A 25,791-nucleotide genomic window follows, 5' to 3' on the forward strand; every position below is an offset into this window, starting at 1 on the left:
ATGTGGTCCAGCACGCGAGGCTGCAACTCAGACCTCTCCAGTTGTGGCTGGCATCGGTCTACCGACCCCAAAGAGACAGTCTGCACAGAGTGGTCTCCCTCCCGCCTCGGATTGTAAAGTCCCTGCAGTGGTGGCTCGACCCCGATCACATGTGCCAAGGAGTCCCAGTTGCCAGGCCGCAACCATCGCTGGTGCTGGTGACGGATGCCTCAGCCTTGGGCTAGGGGATGCACCTCGGCGAACGGAGGACCCAAGGCCTTTGGTCCCCAGAGGAACTGTCGCTCCACATAAAAGTCAGAGAGCTATGGGCGGTCAGGTTTGCCTGCCAGGCATTCCAGTCTTGCCTGACGGGCAAAGAGGTGTCAGTATTGACGGACAACACCATGGCAATGTTCTATATGAACAGATGGGGGAGAACATTCCTCTCTCCTGTGCAGAAAAGCCATCAAACTTTGGGACTTTTGCATCATCCGCTCCATAAACTTGGAAGCGTCCTACCTTCCTGGTGCCCAGAACAAGCTGGTGGATCACCTCAGCCACTCCTTCAACACCCACGAGTGGTCTCCTGAGAAATCCACGCGGATATCCTGAGAAACTGTTTTTCAAAGGTGCGGGTTTCCCCACGTGGACCTACTCATGACGTGGTCCAACAGGAAGTGCCACCAGTTTTGCTCCTACTGGGAGCACAGCCTGGGTTCCATAGCAGATGCATTCCTCCTTCCCTGGGTTCACCACCTGCTTTATGCATTCCCACCATTTCCTCTCATCCACAAAGTCCTCCTGAAAATCAGGAGAGACGGAGCCTTGGTTATTCTTATAACCTCAGCATGGCCAAGGCAATACTGGTACACAACGCTGCTGCAGCTCTCCGTAGACACACCGATCACCCTGCTGCTGCTTCCGTACCTGATCACGCAGAACCACGGTCGGTTGTGTCACTGCAGCCTAGAGTAATCTCACCTCACGGCATGGAAGCTGTGTGGTTGAACCTGAGGGAGGCAGAGTGCTCGGAGCAAGTGCAGGAGGTTCTCCTCGGTAATAGGAAGCCATCCTCCAGAGCGGCGTACTTGGCTAAATGGAAGAGGTTCTCGGTATGGTCACTACAAAAGGGCACTCCTCCAATGCAGACATCACTGCCTCATATACTAGACTACCTGCTGCACTTAAAGCAGTCAGGCTTGGCGGTTGGCGGCGGCTATCTCTGCCTTCCACTTGGGAGAAAGGGGCTATTCGATATTTGCCAACCCTATGGTGTCCCGTTTCCTCAAGGACTTAGAAAGGCTTTACCCTCCAGTACATTGTCCAGTTCCAACATGGGACCTTAACCTGGTGCTCAATAAGTTGATGGGGTCCCCTTTTGAGCCCTTAGCTTTGTGTTCTCTGTTGTACCTCTTGTGGGAAGGTAGCCTTCCTTGTCACTATCACCTCGGCAAGGAGAATGTCTGAACTCAAGGCGTTAACCTCAGAGCCTCGGTATACAGTATTCCATAAGGACAAGGTGCAGTTGTGACCGCACCTGACTTTCCTGCCCAAAGTGGTCTCTCAATTTCACGCTAGTCAGGAGATTTTCTTGCCAGTGTTCTTTCCAAAGCCGCATGCCAACAGCAGGGAACGTAGTTTCCACTCCTTGGATGTCAGATGGGCACTTTACATAGAGAGAACTTAAACCCTTTTGTAAATCGAATCAGCTCTTCATTGCTGTAGTAGAAAGGATGAAAGGACTTCCAGTGTCCTCTGAGGATTTCATCCTGGATTACCTCATGTATAAGGGCATTTTATGAGCTAGCCAAGGTGCCAGCCCTGGTTCTCATGGCACACTCCATGAGAGCTCAGGCCTCATCAGTGGCATTCCTGGCCTGCATCCCCACATAGGAGATCTGTAGGGCTGCAACCTGGTCCTCTATGCACACATTTACTTTGCATTATGCTATTACCCAGCACGCCAGAGACGATGCGGCATTTGGTAGAGCAGTGCTCCAGTCAGCAATCTCGTGAGCTCCGACCCCTCCTCCATTGGTCTGCTTGGAAATCACCTGCTTGGAATTGACATGAGTGAACACTTGAAGAAAAAACGGTTACTTACCCTCTTTAAATGTTGTTCTTCGAGATGTGTTGCTTATGTCCATTCCAAGACCCACCTGCCTACCCCTCTTTTTGGAGCCGATCGGCAAGAAGCCACTGGAGAGGCGGCAGATTGGCGGGCCCCTATATACAGCGCCATGGAGGCTCCACTCCAGGGGCACCTGCACCATCCCGACAGGTACCACTGGCAGGGGGAACCTTCGATGACTGCACACAGCGCGCGCACACCTGCTTGGAATGGACATGAGCAACACTTCTCGAAGAACAACCTTTACGGAAGGTAAGTAACCCTTTTCTTCACTGCTCTAGCGGAGGGAGGAGGCAGCCAGAGCTGGGCAAGCCGCTGGGTTTGGGACAAGGGCGGCTGCTGCCAGGCTCCTGGCTGTGAGCTGGGGTGCAGGAGGCTGCCACCTGGCTTGCAGGGCACGAGAAGCAGCTGCTGGGGTACAGGAGGCTGCCATCGGCTGCGAGCCCGGAGCGCAGGGGCTCTGAGCGTGGGGTGTGGGAGGCTGCCACCAGGCTTTGGGAACTGGGACAGACAGGATGTGAGCGGCTGCCGCCCGGCTTCCCAGAATGTGGGTGGCTGGGAGCTGGGACTGAGTGGGCCTCCTGGGAGATGGCAGGACCAGGGAGCCTGTGGGCTTCTGGCAGGGAGCTGAGAGAGGGGTCTCTTAGCTCCCTACACTGCCCCTTAGGTCGGTGGAAGTGGTCCTAGTGAGGATGTACTCCATCGACCTAAGGAAAGTAGTGTGTACACTGTAATTATAGCGGTGGCTGAAAGTCGACATATTTTATGTCGACTTCTTTTCCTCGTGTAGACAAGGCCTTAGACTGTAATGTCCCAAAAGTGAAGCTGTGGGTGCAGGTGGCAGAACTTCCTTAACATTTGGGCTGTGCCCCTGGAATTTGCTCCCTGTATGAAAGTATGATTAAACACAAACCTGGTCATTTTTATCAAGACCTAGAAGATATCTTTGTCTAGAGCTTCCCAACTGATTAAATCCTGGGTTTCTAGCTGACAGAGCTCTGGGCAGCATGGGTTTGGTTTGTCGTACTGAATGTTCCAAAATAAATCTTGTCTAGCAATGAGTATCCAATAAATGAATATTAATAATTGTATTTTAAAAAACATTGCAAATTGTTGTTTACTGTAACTATAAATATTATAAAAAGGATTAAAAGCCTACAACTGAAGTCTCTGCACAGGCAGACCTTTTTTAAATGAATGAAATGTGTGACAATCCTCATTTCTGAACTGTTTGCTGCATCATTAGATTGTGGATGGTAGTGAGTTTGAAGATACTACTTAAACCTTGATATAAAGATCCATATGGCATATTTCTGTGATTAAAATCTACAGCCTCAATCCTGCAGACACTTATGTATTGTGCTTATCTTTACTTCTGTGAGGTGTCCTGTTAAGTGCATTCAGAAATGTTTGTCGAACTGGGGTCTGTGCTTATACATTAAAGCAATCTGCACAGCATCCTGTGGAGTTTGGCTTATTGAGATACTATTCTGCTTTGCATATTCTGTATAATGTATATTTGTATGTGAATAAGAGAGTGACAAATGACTAAAATGCTGCTATTCCCATTAGAGCTTTTAGTAGATTATTATTGCAATGACTGACTTTATCTTCCATCTCATTTTGAATTGAAAACAGATGCCCAAGGAAGTGGCTGACATTTTTAATGCCCCCAGTGATGATGAAGATTTTCTCGGTTTTGGAGATGATGTTCCCATGCAAACCTTGTCATCAGATGACAGCTGTGATAGTTTTGACTCATTGGAGCCAGGAAAAAAGGTTGGAACTTTTTATCATATACCCTAGTCTATTGGTTTGGAACAGTAAAACTTCCTTGAATTTGTTTCAGGGCAGTCCTGACCTTAACTCCTGGCAGAAGTGGAAATCTATAATCCTTTTATTAGAAACACTAAGACTGCTTACCTTTAATTCCTTTTAATTTGTAATGGTCTTTTCAAAAGCGTCTTGCATAATGAAATCCATTTTCCTTTCTGCATTAGGAAGAGAGCCTAGAGTGAGTTTGGTATTTGTAACTTGCCCACATAGTGTGTAGAAGAGAATAGTGGCCATTCAGTGATAGCCTACACTGGAGAATGCGTTACAGCTCAATAAAATGTGTAGTTATGAATCAGTTGCACCTTTGCAATATTGAAGTGGGATTCTACTGGAACCTCACACTTTGAGTTGCTGTTTTAATTGTTGTTTTAATTCCTTTGATCTGTAGAAACCACCAGTAAGTGTTCTAGCGGTGAGACTCCCAGATATAACTTTGGGCCTTGGTAGTGGAATAGCCAACCAGTGTGGTGACTAGATATAGTAGACTTTTTTTGTTTTTTGAGTTGGCAGTTGGAAATCCTGAAAGTGGAGAATGAGGAGAGTAGGGATGCTGGGAGGAGAGCAGGGAGCACGTAAGAGAAACTGGTTTACATGAAAGCAAAGTTTACCGGGCTAGAAGGTGGTGAATTTACATCTGTTTTTGTGATAAACGACAGAAAGATAGCGAAGAGATTCAAGACGGGGTAGCATAGTTGGCACACTGAAAGGAAGAAGTTGGCTTTTGTGATATTTCGGATAGACTGCAGGTGTGAGGAGAAGAGATGATGACAGTAATAAAAAAGATGACTAATGCTTGGACAAAGGTTTTAGTAGTGATGTTAATTACAAAAGAGCAGATTTCAATTGTATTGAAGGGGAAGAAGCAACAGTACTAGCATATTATCGATGAGATGTAAATTTGAGAATGATCAGTTCTAAAGATGTAGCTGAAACTTTGGGAGGGAATGGGGTCACCTACAGGAAGAGAGTGTACAGGTGTATATATGGATCCAGAGAGGAGGTGGAGGACGCAGTCCTGAGGGATGCTAACAGCTCTAAGGGAAGTGGATTGGATGAACAGCCACCAAGGATACTGCCAAAGGACCAGTCAGTTAGCAAAGGAGGAGGAGAAACCAAGTGTTGTGTCCTACCTTGGATAGCAGCAGCAGCAACAACAACCACAAAAAAAAAAAAAAAAAAAAAAAAAAGTTTTCCAATCCTGGTAGTTTAACATGAGTGAAAAGACACTTGTTAAAACACAGGCTAACATGTTTGAAACATGTCTTGTTAGCAGTGTCTTAGCCCAGGCTGCCCCCTCAGTGAAGCTAATAATTGAAAACTACACTTTTTTAGCCCATCAAAACAGACCCAGAAGAGTACTGTCTTTAAAGGCAAGAAAGATGGTGATCAGTGTTGCTGAATTCAGCAGACTGATCAGGAACAATAAAAATACCGTATGCTGTCATGAGAAAGAATGACCTTGGTAAAGGCTTTTCCAGTGTACTGTAAAGCATGGAAGCTATTTGGGTTTAATGGAGATAAGGAATCAATCAGAGATATGGGAAAAGTAAAGTTGTTAAAACATTTGTGTCTTTCTAAATCGCTGCTGTAATTTGGTCCCGTCAGTGTTGCTAATCTCTTTTTCACAGCCAAGAAAGAGGTTTGCAGGTCTGCGTTTCCAGGTCTGCGTTTCCAGGTTTTTGTCAGATCTGAAATGTAGAGTTTCTAATTTGGTGTGAGATGTTGGAAAATTGCACATTTTTCCTTGTTCAAGTGGGAGAATCACTCAATTTACAATTAACACTATGTTTTCCTGCCTTCTTCCATAGTTGCCCATTATTGTCTATGCTGTTCCCCCCGGATTGGGCCCTTAGGCTATGAATTACTTTTAAATCCCCAGCAATATTGATATCCACTCCTTGGTCTCTAAGTGGTACAGATTCTTCCTTGAGTTTCACCCTCTGGGTTTCCAAAACAGCATCCTTTGGGTAATTTAAACCCTGAAGGGCCTTAGGTGCATGCTGCAAAGGAGGCAGATTTACCTCGGGAAGAATTATCCTGCAATGAAAGAGCAAAATGGTGAGATGGGAATAGAAGCTCTGCAGTGCGGAATTGGGCAGGGAAGGGCAAAGAAGTTGAGGTAATCACTATCACTTGGGTCATATTTGTGCCTTGGTAGTTCATGGGGATTTAGGGCTAGTCTACACTGGAATCACTACAGAGGTGCAGCTATACTGATGTAGCTGCTGTGCTGCTGTGGCTCTGCTAGTGCAGACACACTCTATGCCGATGGGAGAGAGCTCTGCCAACAACATAATTACTCCACCTCCCAAGTGGCGATAGCTATGTCAGTGGGAGAGCATCTCCCACTAACATAGCGCTGTCCACAGCGGCGCTTAGGTCAGTATAACCTGCATTGGTCAGGGGGGTTGTTTTTCCACACCCCCCAGCAACTTAAGTTATACCGAAGTCAGCACTAGTGTGTACAGACCCTTTGATACTCAAATGCTGTTATCAGTATAGAGTTTTGCATGTCTCTTCCCTTGCAGATTGTCCTGAAAGTCTCTCCTGTAATCTCCTCACTTGTGTCACAGGCCTGGTTTACACTTAAACATTAGATCAACCTAGCTTTGTTGCTCAGGGCTGTGAAATATTTGTGACCTAACTTCCAGTGTAAACACAGCTAGGTCGATGGAAGAATTCTTCTATTCACCTCGCTACCACCTCTTGAAGAGGTGGATTAATTACATAGACAGAAAATTCCTTCTGTCGACGTAGGAAGCGTCTACACTACAGTGCTACTGTGGTAGCTCAGCTTCTGTTGCACTTGTAGTGTAGACATAGCCTAGTTGCACTAATTTCTCCTTTCTTATTTGCTTCCTATATAGTAAAATTGCTGTAAGGGACACCTCTCTAGAGGAAATGCCACACTTTATTGTTCTTGCATATTACTGGTCCTTGTATTTACAGTCACTGTAACAGAGCTAACCAACTGACTGATAGTCTTTCTAGCCAGCGCTGCAAAGTTTTATGAAAGTAAAGCGCGAACACAAACTTCAGTTTTTCTCCAAGAGAAATACAGTTTCACTTTAAAGTTACTTCCCTTTTGTGTTTGTTCCTTTCTCAAGCAGCTGCACTGCAGCTATCAACAAAAGAACAAAGTGATTTTGCTCAGAGAAAACTCACTCCAATTACCCATAATAATTTGTAGGAGATGTTTTAAGTGTAAAGAAACAATATATGCAATGATTTTTCCTCTATTCCCCTGCAAGTTTTTCCACTCATCTATTATATCTATTTTTCACCAGATATTATCTCAACATAAAGAAGTGTATAATTAAAGTCAGAGAAGGGAGGGAATTGAAGGAGAGAATAAAGATATTTAGCCAAGTGCAGTTGTATGAAAGGTCATTTATGTATCTTGTGTGGGAGTTAAAAACAGCCAAAGAAAACTGGGGAAGCTAACTGTCTCAAGTGAACTGTACTGAGTTTAAAAAAGGCAGGTATGGAGTGATTGTGTGCACGTCCCCTGCCCTGAGCAAGTCCTGCCTTTCAAGATAGCAATAATGACACATTGACAGATGCTTGGAAGCTTTTCTATATTGTTTCTTTTACAAATTTCCCTTCCTCATTGTGAGACGTATATTGTTGCTTTCTTTATATGCATGGTAAACCAATTGTGCATGAAGGTGATGTGCAAAGGGAAAAAATGGGCTTCAACCCCTTTTTGTTTCTGTATGATGTGCAAGCAAGACCCGAAAGATGTTTGGGGCTTTTCTTTTATTTATTTGTGGAAAATATTTTTCTTTTCACTAGTTTTTAACATAAGAAATTTGCTTTCTGTCTAGCTTGGAAGACCCTGTGATGACTGGAGAGTTAATAAAATGATATTGCGTGAGCAAAGAAAGAGTGGGAGTTGAGTAATTGGAAGTTGAGCAAAAGCAATTTTTAGTTAGATTGTTTAAAACTTATTTTTGTTTTCACTTATTTAACTTCAATGATGGACTGACTTTTTGGATAGAAGGAATGGGATTCAAAATAGAACTAGATAAGTTCATGGAGGATAGGTCCTTCAATGGCTATTAGGATAGGCAGGGATTGCTGTTTGTCAGAGGCTGGGAATGGCTGACGGGATGGATCACTTGATGATTACCGGTTCTGTTCATTCCCTCTGAAGCATCTGGCATTGACCACTGTCGGAAGACAGCACACTGGGCTAGGTGGACCATTGGTCTAACCCAGTATGTCTGCTCTTCTGTTCTTATGAACCTTTGCTGATGATTCAGCTCCCTCTTCCACTTCAATTGAAGTGTGAAAGGTAATATCCATCTTCTGAGACCCCCAACACCTCTTCCAATGAACCCAGAGAAGACCATTTCTTAGGTTTAAAAAAAAATGTGTTTATTTTTTAAAAAAACAAATCCTTCTCAGACCAGCTTTATGCACCATAATGCAGCAAAAAAGACAAGCTCAATTTAAAAATAAAATCCTCTTTTAAAAAGATTTAAAAAGATAGCAGAACTGGAAAGTATCTATGTTCATTTGAAATATCTGATAGGACTGAAACCCAGTGTGTCTTTTTCTTGTGACAGCTTTTGCATTTAACATTTTCACAGGAACATACCATGTGCTCAGTAACTCATTAATATTGAGCATTTTCTGATTTGGATTGGAAAAATTATTTGAATACTTTGTGAGTGGCAAACTGTGTCCTAGCTGTTGTGATTTTCCTTATGCTTGCTCAACAGGATGTTCGATTTCAATCCAAGTACCTGTCTGAGGAACTGAGGAGAATTTTCACTGAAGACACTGATTCAGAAAGTGAAGTGTTTGAAGGCTTTGCGCCAAGTGAGGTGGATATAAACAACGTGAATGGAATGATGGTAAAGCTAGCATTTTTGTTGTGTTCAGACACACACAGCCTCCCCCCCCCCCCCCGCCACGCCCTTTTTCTTTCTTTGAATAATCCTCTTGTTTTCATACAGCTGGTTGAAATTTGTTTTGTTATGTAACAATGTCAAACATTTATGCTGAAGATAAGTGTTGTGTTAAAAGAAGAACTTGCACAAATTTTCCTTAATATATAATCTTTTATTATTGTATCATCAAAGCCAGAGATGGAGAATATCGACTAGTGCATGTAATGAAGTCCCATCTGCTTAAGGGAAGGATTGAAGATGGCTACTGTTCACTGCAAATGAAATTCATCGCTTTGCAGAAGCCAGCACAAAATCTATGTGCAACTTAAGTCCCGCACACTTACATAATTAATGGGAATTGCACTGGTCCCTGCAAAGGACAAAATTGAACCCACTGTGAACAGTTTCATTTTTAAAAATAAACTTGTTGGTTAGCTCAACACTAGATGACGTTTCCAGTTGTTCAGATGCTGTTACTTAATAATAGTCTATGCTAATACTGAGGATAAAAAGTGGCCTGTTTCCATGTGACAGCTGTCAGTATAATGTATTAATTATCTCTGCTTTCAGCCAGTGGAATCAGATTTGAGTGATGAAGAGAACAATAATTTATCTTTACTGGGTAGTGAGGAGGAGGAGGAAGAGGAGAAGGCTTCTCCCAAGAGAAGAAGCTTTGGCCTTCGTGTGGCGTTTCAGTTCCCCACGAGAAAGTCTGCCGAGAAGGTGCCTGAACCGACTTTTTCCAAGTTACACTCGCAAGACAATAAACCCCCGAAAACTCTTACAAGAGAGAAAAGCAGCAAGCGATGGAAGAAACGAGAGGGGTCTGCCTCAGAGTCTGAGGAGGATGTTAAAGAGACGCGGGAAGAAAGCTCCAGCGCTCTGCTTAAAAGAGCCATGAACATCAAAGAAAATAAAGCCATGGTAAGGTGAAGCATGCAAAAGCCAGTACTCGCTAAGGGTATGTCTTCACTGCAGAGTTTACTTGAGTGATGGGCATCTGAGTCCGAGCGCTCAGGTTAGCCTTGCTTGAGTGTGAGCAGCCACACTGCAAAGCCACACTTGAGTTACTGTGTCTACACTGGGGCTGCACTCTTTTGTATGTGCGTCACTAGGCTGCTTGGGAGGATTTCCCAGGGTTCTTTGGGCTACTGTAAACTTGAGCCACTCCCAGTGAATTGTGGGAGAACTTGTGTGTCTTGGGCGCACTGGGAGAATTGTGGGAAGACATTGGAGTGGTTTAGTCTGCGTCTTTGCTACAATGTGTGTGGGTTACCTGTCTGAGTGAAAGCCTCACCTTGGCTCTAGCCTGTATAACCAGGGTCTTGGTTATATAGTCTTGCCAGCTAGCTTAGGTTGAAAGTACCACAAAACACGGGGCAGAGATTTGTGTATGTGGATGGGAGAGGGATTTGGGGCAACAACCAAGTAAGGGCTCAGGTTAACTCTGTAGTGAAGACATACCTTGTAACCAGTTCCTATCAAAAAGCATTGCTCCGTTGTGTCATTGTACACTAGAGTTGTTAATTTACATCAGTGACTGGGAAACCTATTGCAGCTTACTAAATGGAAAATAAGATAAAGCAATCAAGAATTTTACATCTCTTAAGTCTGTGTTATTCACTTGTTTGAGAAGTGTAGTTTAGTGTTAAAACTTTCCTATTATACCATTGTATTGTGTGTTAGAAGGACTGTTACCTTCCTGTTCTGAGTCACGATGCATTTGGGTCATTGGCCTTTTCTGCTGCTATATTGTGATACAGACCCATGTTTTATTTCAGTCCCCTGTTGCCCTTTCAGCTTTACTGCTTCTCATGTTTCTGCTTCCCATTGGGCATGAATATTTGATTATTTTCCCCCAAGGCTACTGGCATGTATCTTTCCAAGTAAAAGCTGATTTTGTAGTTTCCTACCCATGTTTCTAATCTGTCTAGATACCTCTATTATTTTGCTGTCTTTACTGGTATTTACAGTCACTCCCAGTTCAGTATCTGTGTGAATTTCATTAACATCCTCTTTATTCTCCTCCAGGTCACTAATGTGGGTGTTAAATGTGACTGTTTTTAGATAATAATTAAAAGCCTATTAAATCTTTATTGAGAAGCATCATGCACTGTTTGTGGTCTCTTCAAATCCACATCCAGTTCTGCCATGGTTGTCTGACTTTTGGTAGCCAAGAATCTCCTCCATTTTCCCCATGAAGGTCTTTCCCTCTTAGGAAGCTCCCTATTGCCAGCAGCTGTTGAAGCCCAAGGTGTGACTCCCTTCAGAGCAAGGCAATAGTATTTCAAAATGGCCGGTCGAGGTGATGTAGAGAAGAGGGGCACAGGTCCAGGACCTGAGTTTGGAGGTCTCATATAGTTCAAGTACAGCAGAGTGTTACTGCTACTTTGCCTAGCATGCACTGTGCTGGTGACATCACACTTGCCATTGGGGGAGGGAAGGCAGGATGCTGACCAAGGGGAGTCTTTTAGTACATTGCTTTGCAAAGGGGTGTATTTATAATCGTACATACACAAATGTAAAAGCCTGATTACTATAGGCTGGCTCCCAGCTGCTCTGTGGAAGGTGGCAGGTGTGGCCTCGCTAGTAGAGATTTCATGCTGGGCTCTTGTATAGCAGGAAGCTGCTGAATGTCCTTACTGGGTTCTGAGGAAGAATGAATAGGAGAAAATTCTGTCCAACCATCAAAAGTCACTGGGACTATGGCTACGCTACAGAGCTTACCCGCACTGCTAGTGCAGACGCTTAAACTGACAGGAGAGAGCTCTCCTGTAGGTGTAATTACTCCAGCCCCTGCGAGCGGTGGTAGCTATGTCAGTGAGAGAAGCTCTCCTGCAGACATAGCACTGTCCACACCAGAGCCTAGATCAGTGTAACATCGCTCGGAGGGCGGCTTATTCACATCCCTGAGCGATGTGACTTATATTGACGTAAGCTGTAGTGGGTACATAACCTAAATCTGCACTATCAAAATAACTTACAGTGTGCCACAATTTTGTATTAGGAAAGCATGTACCAAGATAGCCCACAAGAAACCTCTTACTTCTTATAATCTCTTGGTGCAGTTAGGTCCACTCTTGTTGCCAAGGGATTAGCTTTCCCATGTTAACTGCAAATTTCAGTCATTATTGGTCATGGATACTGTAACCTCGATGTAACACACTTCTTTAGAGCAACATTTGACAGCGCTGGATGTGATTTTAGCTACATGACTTTAGTAAAAATCAGTGGAACTCATGTTGCTAAAACCTGCTATAGAGCTTTGAACATTTAGGAGTAGAGGTTTAAACGAAGTGTTTTAAAGAGTGGTTACTTACTGTAGGATTTAATGTATTTGGAAATAATTCAGAATATGTGTGAAAACAGAGTATGGTAAGGACTGAGTGTTAAATAATAGTAAGTTTGCAGTGAGACTTTCAGTATGGTATCTTTATTAATTTCAGCTTGCCCAGTTATTAGCAGAACTGAATTCCATACCTGAACTGTTTCCAGTGAAAACACCCACCTCAACTCCTTCTGTAAGTTTCAATATTTCATTAAATATAATATATATTGTTGCTGAACTTGACTGAGATGTGTGTGTCTTCTGATGAATAATTTTATCCTTTTTTGGGGTAATTTTGTTTGTATTGACTTGATATTAGTTGTATGTTATATAAAAGGGAGGTCTAGGCTACCAAGATATACATGTAAAGAAACAGTTCAATTTATTCAATGTATTTGCAAAAGAAATAGACCTAGAATTAGGCACTGCTCCATTAACCCTAGGTCCAGAGATGCTTATGAGATACTGGACAAACAAATGTGTATATGTGAGAATGGTGGTTGGAGAGCAGATAGGATCTTGTAGCTGGAAAGCTAAAGAGAGTAGTTTCTTCACTGTCTTTTCATATCCTGTCCGTTTTTTGCTAATTTTCCTTTTTGTTAAAGTCCATGTTTCCATTAGAGCTGTGACGGGAAGACTCGACCAGTCCTGCATAATAGCAGTATGATTCTGTGTTCTACCTCTAGAGTGACTCTTTTTGGCTACCAGAATAGAAATCCCTAATCTTCTGTGATTACTGTGGGATAATGTTAACCACCTATTAATTATTCCAAGTTCACACATACTCCAGGAGGGTTGCATACCCACGTTCCTGACTTTGGGAAGTCTTTGTAAAATGTTGCCCTGATAATTAAGTCGTTTGTGACCAAATTATAAGATATGTGAAAGGCTTGCTCCTTGTTGGCTGCACTTCAGTATTTTTATTCTCGAAAGAACCTTACTAGTAGAGTGTTAGAATGCCTGTCCTTATGGCAATGATCTCCACTTATCATCTTGTACGTAAATGCTTTTTCATTTCTTTTTAAAGTAACAATTACAGAGTATTGTAGCAAAAATCTGCATCTAGAGAGATTCCCTACAAAGTTTTTCTATTACAGAGTTTGCTAGGATGACCTCCTAGAGCTGTGCAGATAGACGTGTAGGTCTGGTAGTCCCATGCCCATGTAATCTCTGGTATTTCCTCACCCCAGACACACAACACTGAGGCTGAGGAGACAGTTCTGATGGAAACTTTTTTTTCTCCTCTAGAAACAGAAGAAAACCCCGAGGAGGACATTTTCTGAAGGCCAAATAGAGCGACGTACAAATCCAACCAGAAACGCTCGTCCACCCGAGAAATTTGCCTTGGAAAACTTCACTGTGTCTGCGGCCAAATTTGCAGAACACTTTCGTAGTTACAGACAACAAAATCTCCTAATAAAGAAGAGACTGAGTGGGGTATTGGCCAGATTTAGTTTGTTTACTAACCTTTGTCTTTTGGAGATGTCGCTCAAGCTACTGTCAGCTGACCAGCATTTAGAATGAGGACAGATGCAGCAGAAAGCTAACTAGCATTTAGCTGGGATTTAGCATTTGTGCTGGGATTAGACGCAGGAGAAAAAAGGATCCGGGAGCATACCCCACCCCTAGTCAGCCAAGCTATTTCAATATATAACCCATCCCATGTGAATGTGTATCTAATTATATGATTATGTATCAGCTTAATATTTGTATTATTTAGAGCTTGTCTACACTTACCTCGGAGATTTGGCGGCAGTCAACCGGAGTTACGCAAGCTATGCAAAAAACTTGTGTAACTCCCGTCGACTTCTCTGTTTCTGTTCGCGCGCTGTCTTCACTGCACTGCGCCACTTGAGAAGGTGGTCTTAATATGTCGATTTCCGGATTGACTGAGTGGGTCTTCACTGACCACTCAGTCGATCCACAGAAGTCGATCTGACGGCAGTGACTTTGTAGACATAGCCTTAGCATTTGAAATCCAGTCGTGCCTACGGTGTGCTAGGTTGTAGGCGGAGTAGGGAGTGAGGTGACGAGGTGAGAGGGAATAGGATTACTGGAGGAGGAGAAGTGAACAACTTCACTCTTGGTGACAGAAGAGAAATAGGGAGAGTGTTAGAAAGGAGTGGAAATCGAGGTCGAGCTTGTTGAACTTCAGTTTAAATACTGGTAAGAACCTGTGTGGAAAGAGAGGGGTGTGAGAGAAGTCAGAATTTGCAAATAAGCAACAAAATATTTTTGGAGCTATGTAATGCTATTTTTCTTACATTTGTCCTCCTCCCCCTTCCCTCCTTTTTGTCAGTCATACTCTCATGTGTCTTGTCTGCTATTAAACTGTAAACTTTCTATGGTAAGGATTATCTTTTGTTCTATGTTTGTGCCCTGCTGAAGCACAATGGGACTCTATTCCTACTTGGACCCTTTTGTGTACTACCACAGCATAAACATTAACAGCAACAAGGGAGGTGGGAAATTAGCACTATTCGGTGAGGTATGTGGCAGAAGTTAATGAGGAGAGAGTGGATTTTCAGGTGGATGTCCATGTGGTCATGAGACACAGTCAGCATGCAGAAATAGGATGTGGGGGGTAAGCCAGGGTTGAGATTTATTGGGGTGGACTTTGGTTGGGGAGAGGTGCAAGAGAGTCAATGCTAAAGGAGAAAGTAGAATCAGTTTTATTAAACAGTGAGGAGAGGGAGGGGGAAATGAGGAGAGGAGAGGCATAGACATTGTGGATGGGAGGTCACAGTATGAAAAGGTGGGCATAGTTGAAGTAGATGGTGATGGTTGTAGAGGGAACTAAATTACTGAAAAATCAGATAGGCAGTAGGGTTGAGTGAAAAGTGAACGGCCATTTCAGAGAGTTGATTCTATGCTGAAGGACAGACAAGAAGATGAGAGAAAGACTAAAGGGTCAGATGGGACATCAGTGTGGAAGTTGAAATCTCTTGAGGATGGGAGTGGGGATTGGAAGGAGAAGCAGCAGCAGAAGGAGAGCTTGGTTTCGAAGTTGAGAGAAGAATGGTTGGGAAGGAGTCGGTGGCTGGCAGATGAGTTACATGGAAGGGAAGTTCCCGGGACTGGAACCAGAAATGCAACATAGGGCTCATGTAGCACATTAGATTCCTAAGCATTCAGAACAGGGACCATATTTTTGTCTAATAGGGAGGATTGCTCAAAGTAAATGAAGGAATGAGCTGGATAAAGAGGAAGGTTTCAGTGGGTGCTGGAGATGGAGGGAGCAAGAGATGAAAAGGTGGATGGTAGTGATCTTTTTTCTGTGAGGGAGGAAGCAGATAGGTGGTGTGGTTGACTGTCAGTGGAGGAAACAAAGGGGAGGAGTTTATGTTGGAGCAAGGTGGAGGAGATGTGAGGGATGGGGGTGGAAAGAGAGTTGGGGCTGGGGCAGATTTCTTCAGAGAGAGGGAAGGATGTGGAGTAGGATAGGGATTTTGATGATGTTTGAAGGGGTGGGGGAATAAGGATGAGGAGGTGCTAAAGCTGATGGAAGCAATAAAGGCTGGGATGGTAGGAAGGATAGGGAGTTGGAGGTGAGCCCAAACCCTAGCTATATGTTCTGTTCCTACAGTCAGAGCCTTTGGGATTGCATATTTGATCTAAGATAAAAGCACTTTATCTATCGTAGGACGAAAAGTGATGAGATGAGTTTGTTTTGTAGGGTAACTGTGGAGTGCGCAAAAGGAGACGGTCATCTAAATACTCATCTTTCCGTCCTGTTGAAGACATTACTGATGAGGATTTGGAGAATATCGCAATTACAGTTAAAGATAAAATCTATGATAAAGTCCTGGTAGGTGCCTGCTGTTTTCTTTTGACTGCTTACAGTGAGGGGCATATGGTAAACTACTTCATTTTATGAACTGAATTTCATGCTCATTAAAAAGTGCCAGAGTGAGAGTCCTGGAGACTGCAGTGCTGTATTTATCTACAGTGTGGGTACAGCAGGGAAGCTTCTCTCCTTTGCTTCAGAGGGAACCCCTCTAGCAGGGGGAAGGCTGTGCACTTTTGATGCTCAGCCATCTCTCACTGTTTGCAAACAGGAGCCAGCTGTGGCTGTGTTCTGCTACCTGTTCAGTGGGAACTATACTGAGACCACCAATTCACTTCCACCAAAGGGCTATTAGATGGAGGTGGACGTAGCCATGAATGATGTGGCCTCCGTATAAGCCACTGACCTAGAGTCAAATTTCTCCAAATCCCATTTGTGTTCCCCTGAGCCTCCCCTGTCCCCCTTGCCATAAATTAACCTTTAGGGTCATCGTGTGTGAGGAATGCGAACACCTGGAGAAGAGAGAGTTATTCAAAAGCCCCTTAATACATGTTTGAGGCATGTCGATGCATAAGTCAGGCTAATCTGGTAAACACCCATTTTGCCCCTTATCTCTGCATAGATATAAATTGCACACGGGCACCTTTTGTTTTGGGGTTTGATGCTGTGTCACAGGGATTGCGGCATGAAGAGTATCTAATACCCTGGAATTTTAGAATAGTGGATATTAGTTTGTAGGCAATATCATGTTTTTCATCTGGTGGTCTTACTGGCAAGAGGATGAACTTGTAGCATAAACAGGTTGCAGTAATCACTTTTTTTTTTTTTAAATCCCTGTGAAGATTGCATTTGTCTTCCTCTCAGGTTCTCTAGTTCCAGAAACCCAGCCAGCAAAAGCGTGGGGTTAGCGGTGCTTGCTGCCCTGGGGAAGCCATGGGTTTGAATGGATTGCATTTGCTGTTGGGGCACTGTCTGATGTATCGACTAGTAAATATATATATATTCCTTAAGCAGTGCTTTTATTTCCCCTGCCCCAGGAATCTTTTGCATCCTTATGGAGTACAGACAATTCCCATATACCCTCTTTTAACATCCCCCTCCTTCTCTTTAAAGGCCCATGCTATGGCCTCAAAGATCTGGATGGGGATCCTTTTGGTATGTATCAATGATGTACCTTAATCTCCTAGATAAATCACTGCTGAGCGACTGTGGGTTCCTGGCCTTTGCCCAGGTTGGACTGGAACCAGAAACGTAACATAGGGTTCATGTAGCTCATTAGATTCCTAAGCATTCAAGACAGGGACCATATCTTTGTTTTGTAAAATACCTAGCGTACTTCTGGGCACCGTAGAAGTAATCATGGTAGTGGAAATTGTGGTTTTTACTAATGTTTTATTAAACTAGTTGCCTGTGGTTCCCGAGGAGATGTTTTAGTGCTTTCCACCTGCTGTTAGAGGTGTGTCAGAGAATTCCAACAGCGGGAGTCAAGAAGTTCAGCATGATGTGAAATGCTGAAGTTGTACACATCATTCATTCTCTCCCTCCTTTCTAACTTTAGGGTAGTACGTGCCACCAGTGTCGACAGAAGACAATTGACACTAAGACAGTCTGTCGTAATCAAGGGTGTGGGGGTGTCAGAGGACAGTTCTGTGGGCCATGTCTTCGTAATCGATATGGTGAAGATGTGAAATCGGCACTTCTAGATCCAGTAGGTATTTGGGTTAAAAGAATAATATGATGATTATGGCTTTGTTAGCTTGACAATCATGGATTTTCTTCGATAACATGAAATTCAAACTTTCTGCCACACAACAGCCTGAGTGGTGTGGCTATAATTGATACTGATTTTGCTGAGGTAGGGATGAGAGTGCAGGGCTTTTGGCCTCCTCTTACTTGTTCTCAGGCTGAGCCTGCACCCCAGATGGTGGGGAATAAACTCATGGGCTTAGAAGAAGAAAGGGGACCTGACTCCCATGAGTTCTGTCGCTTTTTGCCTCCTTCCCTGATGCTTTCAGTGGGCTAATCTGCAATGCAGATACTAAACTTAAACATGGGGAATGAAAGAACCTCAATAATTTAGGGTTGGTCCTCTTTCTTTCCCTTTGCCCTCCATGAATAAATTGAGCCCCTATCCTCTCCTCAACAGAGTGCATAGATCCTTAGTGTCTGAACTCATACCCTTTCGTGGAGTCTAGCTGTCCTGCCAACTCACATACATCATAAATCTCAACCGAAGCTTCCTTTCCAAGCTTTCCTCTTTCTCACCCACCCTCTGACAAACATAATCTGCTTCCCCTTCATATCCTGGTGGAGCTAATCTGATCCACCTTCCAGCATGACAAAGCAGGAGTTAATCCTGGGCCTAGTAACAGAAGAGTCCAGTGTTTTTATACAAGATCTTAGTTCTGCCACCTTGTTAAGACATATTTTCCTGGCCCCCAGAGCAAGCTCCTGAAGTCACATGTTGCAGCCAGCAGACCTCCTCTCCTCTCTGAACCCCTCTGTGTTTTTGGTGTCCTTTTTAAAACATCAGTTTTAAATATTTTTCCTTTCAGATTAACTGGATGTCCTGTGTGGCTCTCTTAACAGATCATACAGCCTCTGAGTTAGTGTCCAAACCCACCCCTTCCTGGAATTTGGCTTTACTGGTTACTTAAACATAAATGAAGAGTTCCAGAGGGGTTGCCGTGTTAGTCTGTATACAGCAAAAACAACGAGAGTTCTGTGGCACTTTAAAGACTAACAAATTTAAATTAAATTTGTTAGTCTTTAAAGTGCCACAGAACTCTCGTTGTTTAAACATAAATATTCGCCTACAGGTCCTGCCTGAGGACCTTTTCGCCTTGTTCTCTGGTCAGAGACATTCCTTCTCTCTCCTAGTTGGAGCTAATTGACCTTTCAACATGACTCAGCCTTAGTTACTCTGAATCTTACTAATGGAGGATTTTTATCATCTGGTCCTAGGGTGCTGGAACAGAAGCCTAAGGTTCTGTTACAACCCTATTTCCCTAAGGAAATCAGTATATTACTGGTGTTTGAGTTCAGTAGAATTTGTTGAGTGTGAGCTTGGAATTTTTCAAAGGCAATCATGAAGCAAAGAATGGAAATTCTTTTTTTTCAGTTCTGCAAACTTTTTAAGAACCTGATTAAAAGATTGGTTGATGTTATCCATAAAGTATTTGTTTACAAAATACAGTCTTGTCCTGTATAATGTATTGTGACATAAAAGTGGCACTTCCTGCTGTTTTGGGCGGGTAATGGGATGGAGAAGACAGGTTTGCATCTAATACTTTTGTAGATAACTATACCCCTATACCTTTCCCTCCTTGTCTAAATCAGGATTGGATCTGTCCTCCTTGTCGTGGTGTCTGTAACTGCAGTTACTGTCGCAAGCGTGATGGCCGCTGTGCCACAGGAATGCTCATCCACTTGGCAAAATTTTATGGTTATGACAATGTTAAAGAATATCTTGAAAGGTAAGAGGATCATCACATACGTGTTTTAGAAGTGAAATCCACACTTTTAAATGTGCTGCCTTAGCTCTAATTAGGCACTCAAAAAGGTTATTTTCATTTAAAAATCACTTTGTGGGGCTTTAATCCAGACCGAAGTCAATCACAAAAGATTGAAACTTGCTAAAATGTCTAAATAGGTACTTGGATCTTTTTCACCATGGATCCAAACCTGGACACTCAGAAATTGATAGAAAAATTCCCCTTGAAACTAGAACTTGACCTCATGTGAAATCTTGAGTTAGTCAATTTCAGTGCGCAAATGAATGTACTTTAGCAACTGAATCACTATTTCATATTTTATTTCTTGTTAAATTGACTCAGATTTTTTTGTGCTTCTCTGGAGCTGTGACCAGCAAAGCTTTAGCTAATACTTTTGAAAGTCTCATTTCCATAAAGTAAATATTTTCCCACCTGTTTTCTAGTTTACAAAAGCAACTGACTGAAGACAATTGAGGATGCAGAGCGCAGCTACCTGACCTGCAGACAAGTTTTACTTTATTACAATGTTTATACAAGTTAGAATTGTAGAAGATAGCATATGCATTTCTGTGTTTTTGTTTTTTTACTGATTGGTCTTATACAAAGATTTCTCAGGAAAATGCTTTAGTAGAGGAATCTACATGCAGAACATTCTTCTATGCATAGACCCGTTGTATAGAGTGGAACAGCACTCTTCCTCAGTGGTTAATTTTCAGTAGAGCTACAGAACCAAGTAGATGCTCAACTCCAAAGGCTGTGAAGGGAATTGCGTTGCACTAAAAATTTAACGGTGGAGGTGGATCTTAAATAAAAACAGTGCTGAGGCTTAAAGCATTATGTAAAAATGGAATATCTTTTCCCACTCCAGTTTGCATGAGGTGCAGTACCACTACCTGATCTAAAGAGCCAAGTTTTCCTGAAGACTTTGCTTTTGGGCCTGAGCAAATCAAGTAACCACTCAGTTTTGTGGGCAAAAGTAAGTTTTGCCCCTGCAAAGATGGGAGGGAGTCCTTTTAAAAACATACATTCCAGCCAGAACTGATGGAATTGGATTAAAATTATGTGCATTTTAGCAACCAAAGGTTTTTAACCACAAAACTTGAAATTGCAGGGGGTGTTTTATGGAAACATTTTTTCTGTTTGTTTAAAAATAAACAAGAAAAACCCACACTCATGAGAAAGAAGCAGCATATGGGGGCTTAGCAGAAAGCTCACCACCAGCAGTTTTCCCCATATGATGCAGCTCAGATTGTCAAAAGTTGTGTAAAATATTGTATGTTTCATTCTGTTTCAAGAGAATAAAGCATTTTCAATAGAGGAGTGGTTTGGGGGGGAGAGGGGGAAAGCAGGGAGGGTGTTCAGGATCGATATAGAGTTTAATTTTCAATAACCTGAAGGAAAAGGTTGATTAACAGATATAAATCCATTGTAGAGAGACCCACACTCCTGCAGGAGTTTTACAACATTCAATAGAGCATCATCTAACTCTTCACACTAGGATGTCATAGGGCAAAAAAGTGTACACAACATCTGAATGTGAGAAAAACATATCACACAGTGTGTAGTCAAAAGGAAAATGAGATACAGCACATGTAACTGTAGGCTCACTATTAAACTGCCAAAAGTAAGGCTACTCCTGCAAGCACCCACTTAGCTGACTTCTCCTTGCTCTTCAGGGGGAAAGTCCAGACATAGGTGGGCCCTCTGTTTTTAGTTTTGTATACTGGACATTCATACGTGTTTTTAGTTTCCTGTCGATCTTTTGGAATAGCTCTTACAAAGATGACTGGCATTGCTGGTGTCAGATCCCGGAGCCGGGCTTCAGCTATGACCCCTGACTGGATATCCCAGCGAGCTCCTGTAACAAAGAGAGACCTACAGTTCCAAATAGCATTCAAGTGCAGCAGTGTGCTGTCTGATTCATATAGCCATTTTAAGAGTTGCTTAGGGAGGGATACCTTTTTCTGAGGATAGAGTAGATGTGGCCAGAGGGCAAGTCTGTAGCTCACCTGTGAGCCATGGTGTACTATAGTGCAGCTGCACTCTCTGCTAACTGTATATCTCATCACACAATCCTATTTTGAGCCTAGCACTCAGCATACAAGACAGAAGATTGCCTGCTCGAAGCTGTAGTTTGGTAGCTATGGTCTGCGAGATACAACGTGCTTCTAAAAAGAGTTAAAGTTAGTGCACTGGATTCTCCTCTCATGCCTGTCTAAATGGAATAACTCAGGACATGTTTACACAGCAATAAAAAAACCTGCAGCAGTGACTCCATGTCAGGGGGGCTGAAGCTGCAGAGCTTAAAATAGCAGTGTAGACTCACGGCATGGAACTTGGGCTCTAAGACGTTCCCTTCTCTTAGGGCTTCAGCCTGAGCCCAAACAGCTACACTACTAGGTTTAGCCCTGCAGTCCAAGCCAGCTGACCCAGCCTCTGAGACTGTGCCAGGAGTCTTCTGGTGCTATGTAGACATGTTGGCAAGACATGGCTTTAAATGGGAGTTAGCTTCTCACTAGGTTTGTCTTCACTGACACAAAAAAACCCCATGATTTGACAAAGACCACTAAGTGGAGTTAAATTCCAGAGGGGTAGCTGTGTTAGTCTGTATACAGCAAAAACAATGAGAGTCCTGGAGCACTTTAAAGACTAACAAATGTAATTTAATTACATTTGTTAGTCTTTAAAGTGCTACAGGACTCTGGTTGGTTTTTTGAAGTGGAGTTAGTTGTCTTGCTGTAAAGTGTCAGTGGAGAAAAGGCCCAGGTAAGTTTTGACCATGAGGTAGTTAGTGAAGGTCAGCCCTATTCCCCCCAGGGGGGCTGAGCTCAGCAAGCTTCATCAAGGTAATACCTGTTGTGTCAGGTATTGACACTTGACAGGCGAGATCCTGCAAGTGGCCAAGAGTCCTCCATTAACTTGACTATTTAGCAGCTCACAGGAATATGCCTATTAACTGTGATTAGGGGATGACACAGCTGAATCCTCCCAACATCTCTCACTGCACAACAAAACCCTCTCCTTTCCCCCTCATTCTTCCCTGCATGGTTCTGACACACAGACACGCACCCTGCTCTGACCCACCTGCAGCTTCAAGCCTCTCCTTCCCCCACTTAGCTTGGAGGGGCTATACGCAGTGCATATACCAGTTGGAGTGAGGAATGTGGACCCTGGTGCATGGGGAAAGGGCTCTTCCCCATCCATCTACAGCAGAGGAGGCTCCGAGAGCTGTGACGTGGCCTATACATCTCAATGAGAACACCCCATGGAGATGACTACAGCCTGAATCAGTAGTTCTGAGAAGTGTGAACTGCTCCATTCGTCTCACTGGATGTTCTTCATCTCAGGGTTGCAGAGCTTGTGGGCCTGGTGCCCTGTACTGAAAATGCTCATTCCCACCTCCTTACCCCAATGGATGCCTGCTCTCAGTACTGGAGGGGCACAGATAGGGGAAGTTTTGGAAACCTCTGCTACATCTTCTAAGGCTGTGACTTCACTTTCATCCTAGAAACAGCAGGGGCAACCACAACGCCTTCCTTACTGCGAGAAACAACCTGGGGAAGGAAGGGAGTTCAGGGTTCCTTCCCCTGAGCAGTGAAGGGAAGGGGAGCCCCTCTTTCTTGGCCTGGAGGGGTACTGGTAGGGAAAAGATGGTGCCACTTCTTTCTCCTGAAGTATGTCACTAGGGGAAGGTAACCAAATTTCCCCTCTTATGGTTCTGAACTTCCCCACAGCATAGGTCCCTTTGATGATGATCGCTTGAGGGATCGTAGAAAAACTACCTTTTTGGAAATCCAGTTCTTTAAAGCTCCAGGCCCTGAACTGTCTTTTCAAAAACATAGTGTTTGAATGATCCCTTTTGCTAACAAAGGTCTCGGTGTGTTATAGTCCCACAATAGCTAGGCTGGAGCCCAGCATTGAAGAGTAGGGAAATAAAGGGGCAGAGCCCTCAACTTGCATTGTTCCAGCACCCCATCACTGCTCCAGTACTCCCAAGCTAATTCCTTGACAACGTTGTTAAACAGGTTGTCCCTGGGGCGGATGGGGGAGGCCGAACCCTTTACTGCCTGCTCATGCCAGCTCGACGCCGCCAGGGGGTTACTTTACAATTCTTTTAGCCATAACAGTATGTAAATGCATACATTTCTAGCAACTCCCCATAGACCCTTATTTGGTTACATTGACACCTATAAAATGAATATTAGCAACTACATAATGAATACAATTATACCCACCCCTGTTTCTTGTTTACAGAATTACCATACAGAACTCAGGCACATCACCTTAAAAACCTATAAATTTGACACCAACATTCTTTGAAGTAAAGGTATGCCGGGGAAGAAGGAAGATAATGCTTTCTTCCCACCAGAAGGCTTTGCACAAAAATGGCAATAGTTATTTTATTAGCCTCAGTCCCAGCACAAATGGCCAGGAAGGAAGGAAAAGAGGAGAGATAACAGACTCTAACCAATTAGCAGAAACAAGGTTTGCCCGTGCCTTGACCCCGTTTCCTGTAACTTAGGCCTGACCATTTGTCCAGCTTTTAACTCTTTACTCTCCTACAAATGTTTCTAAAGTAAAATGGGTCTGACTGTTGATTTTACAGCACTTTAACATCTTACTCTTAAACTAGAAGTTTTGCTCTTAAAGGACCGTCTGCAGAATTCATGCACAACATATGTTCCCTGAAAGGTGTTACGATAGGGCTCAAACTTGGAGCATACAGGTGCAGCTGAGGTTCAATGACCACAGCATGACATGGAGCCACCCAATTACTGTGATTAACAGATAGCTTGGAAACCTTCTAGTTTCAAAAGATTCCCTACTCTGGCTGCCTATGCACATTTCATACAGTCAGGGTTAGAAGGGACTGCAAGGGTCATTTAGTCTAGTGGCTCTCAACCTTTCCAGACTACTGTACCCCTTTTCAGGCATCTGATTTGTTTTGCGTTCCGCCAACTTACACCTCACTTGGTAACTACTGTCTTGGCATAAACATACAGACGTGTCACTGCACCCTGTTACTGAAAAACTGCTTAATTTCTCATTTTTACCATATACTTATAAAATAAATCAATTGGAATATAACTATTGTACTTACATTTCAGTGTATAGAGCAATATAAAGAAGTCATTGTGTGTATAGGACTTTGCTAGTGCTTTATATGTAGCTTGCTGTAAAACTAGCCAAATATATAGATGTTGATGGACCCCACTGGAAGATCTCTGCATACTCTCAGGGGTACATGTACCCCTGGTTGAGAGCCACTGGCCTCGTCTAACCCCCTGCCACAATGCAGTATTTGTTGTGTCTAAACCATCCAAGACAGATGGCTGTCCAGCCTCCTTTTGAAAACCTCTAGTGAAGGAGCTTCCACAACCTTTCTAGGCAGTCAGTTCCATTGTCCTACTGTTTTTAGGCATGTCAGTTTAGCTCATGCTGACCTAAAGATTCAAACTTCGCCCTCGATAAGTTTTTCAGTATTGCTTCCCCAAAGAGAATTTACTGAGAGAAATTTCAGATGGTTGATATTTTGTTGAAGATAAGAGTAACTGATAGTTTTGGCCTCGTGTGGGCAAAAAAGATGTTAGGAGACCCAGGTGATTTTTTACAAACAGTTAATTTTTAGGAGAGCTGTATCTCAGGAACCGTTTGCTGAAGTGACACCAAATTTTCCCTGCTAATGCTACTCTGAAGTACTTCAGATTTCAAGACAATACACCTAGAAGCCTTGGACTCTTTTAAACAGGAAGTGTCTCTCAATCTTTAGAGGAGCTGCTGCTCTGTTACAATACTGTCCATCTTAATGCTTTGTTATTGGTAGTATAAGTTTATTAAGTAGAGACACTGGCTGTGTCTCAGTGTATGCATGCCAGCAATTAAGGACTAACTCTAAATGCATCATCAGTCCCACACTCACCAGTGATTTTTAATAGGAGGAAATAGCAACACTTAGATCCCATCTAACTCCCTGTGGTGACAGTAAATCCATCTTAGAGAGTAGCAGAGTGTATACATGAGGTATGCAGAAAAATTCAATCAGTCATGACAAGGCTGATGACATTCCAGCAGTTTTAACAGGCATCTTACCTTCCATAAAAAGACCACAAATATATGCTCCTTCCCTAGGGGGGTGGCCATAATCTTCTTTGATCTTTTTGGTAACATCTACAGTCAGACACATCTTATCCAAAGGCCAGTCATTCTTGCGGGCTGTGCACTGCATAATAGCTTTAAAAGAAGAAGAAGAAAAAAAAAAAGCCAACAGATTACTCTGAACAGTTCACCATAGACAGTAATTTTAATGCCCCCCCCCCCCCCCCAAGCACCCTTTCCAG

General features: G+C 43.2%; 2 protein-coding genes across 2 annotated transcripts in view; one reads left to right on the top strand and one right to left on the bottom strand.

Moving 5' to 3' along the window:
- CDCA7L (cell division cycle associated 7 like) overlaps positions 1 to 20,587 on the top strand; it is a 33,844-nt gene extending 13,257 nt beyond the window's left edge. The window contains exons 2-10 of the mRNA XM_067562083.1: positions 3,749 to 3,889; positions 8,674 to 8,808; positions 9,415 to 9,768; positions 12,291 to 12,365; positions 13,421 to 13,609; positions 15,849 to 15,980; positions 17,518 to 17,667; positions 19,299 to 19,435; positions 19,897 to 20,587. Coding sequence (XP_067418184.1) covers positions 3,749 to 3,889; positions 8,674 to 8,808; positions 9,415 to 9,768; positions 12,291 to 12,365; positions 13,421 to 13,609; positions 15,849 to 15,980; positions 17,518 to 17,667; positions 19,299 to 19,435; positions 19,897 to 19,927 — 1,344 coding nt within the window. The 3' untranslated portion in view covers positions 19,928 to 20,587. The remainder of the gene's footprint in view (positions 1 to 3,748; positions 3,890 to 8,673; positions 8,809 to 9,414; positions 9,769 to 12,290; positions 12,366 to 13,420; positions 13,610 to 15,848; positions 15,981 to 17,517; positions 17,668 to 19,298; positions 19,436 to 19,896) is intronic.
- Positions 20,588 to 21,060: 473 nt separating this feature from the next.
- DNAH11 (dynein axonemal heavy chain 11) overlaps positions 21,061 to 25,791 on the bottom strand; it is a 261,889-nt gene continuing 257,158 nt past the window's right edge. The window contains 2 exon segments of the mRNA XM_067562084.1: positions 21,061 to 21,311; positions 25,544 to 25,684. Coding sequence (XP_067418185.1) covers positions 21,064 to 21,311; positions 25,544 to 25,684 — 389 coding nt within the window. The 3' untranslated portion in view covers positions 21,061 to 21,063.

This window comes from Emydura macquarii, unplaced genomic scaffold, assembly GCF_026122565.2.
Source record: "Emydura macquarii macquarii isolate MOO-44397 ecotype Brisbane River unplaced genomic scaffold, CSIRO-AGI_Emac_v2 contig_2422, whole genome shotgun sequence".
NCBI classification, from domain to species: Eukaryota; Metazoa; Chordata; order Testudines; family Chelidae; genus Emydura; species Emydura macquarii.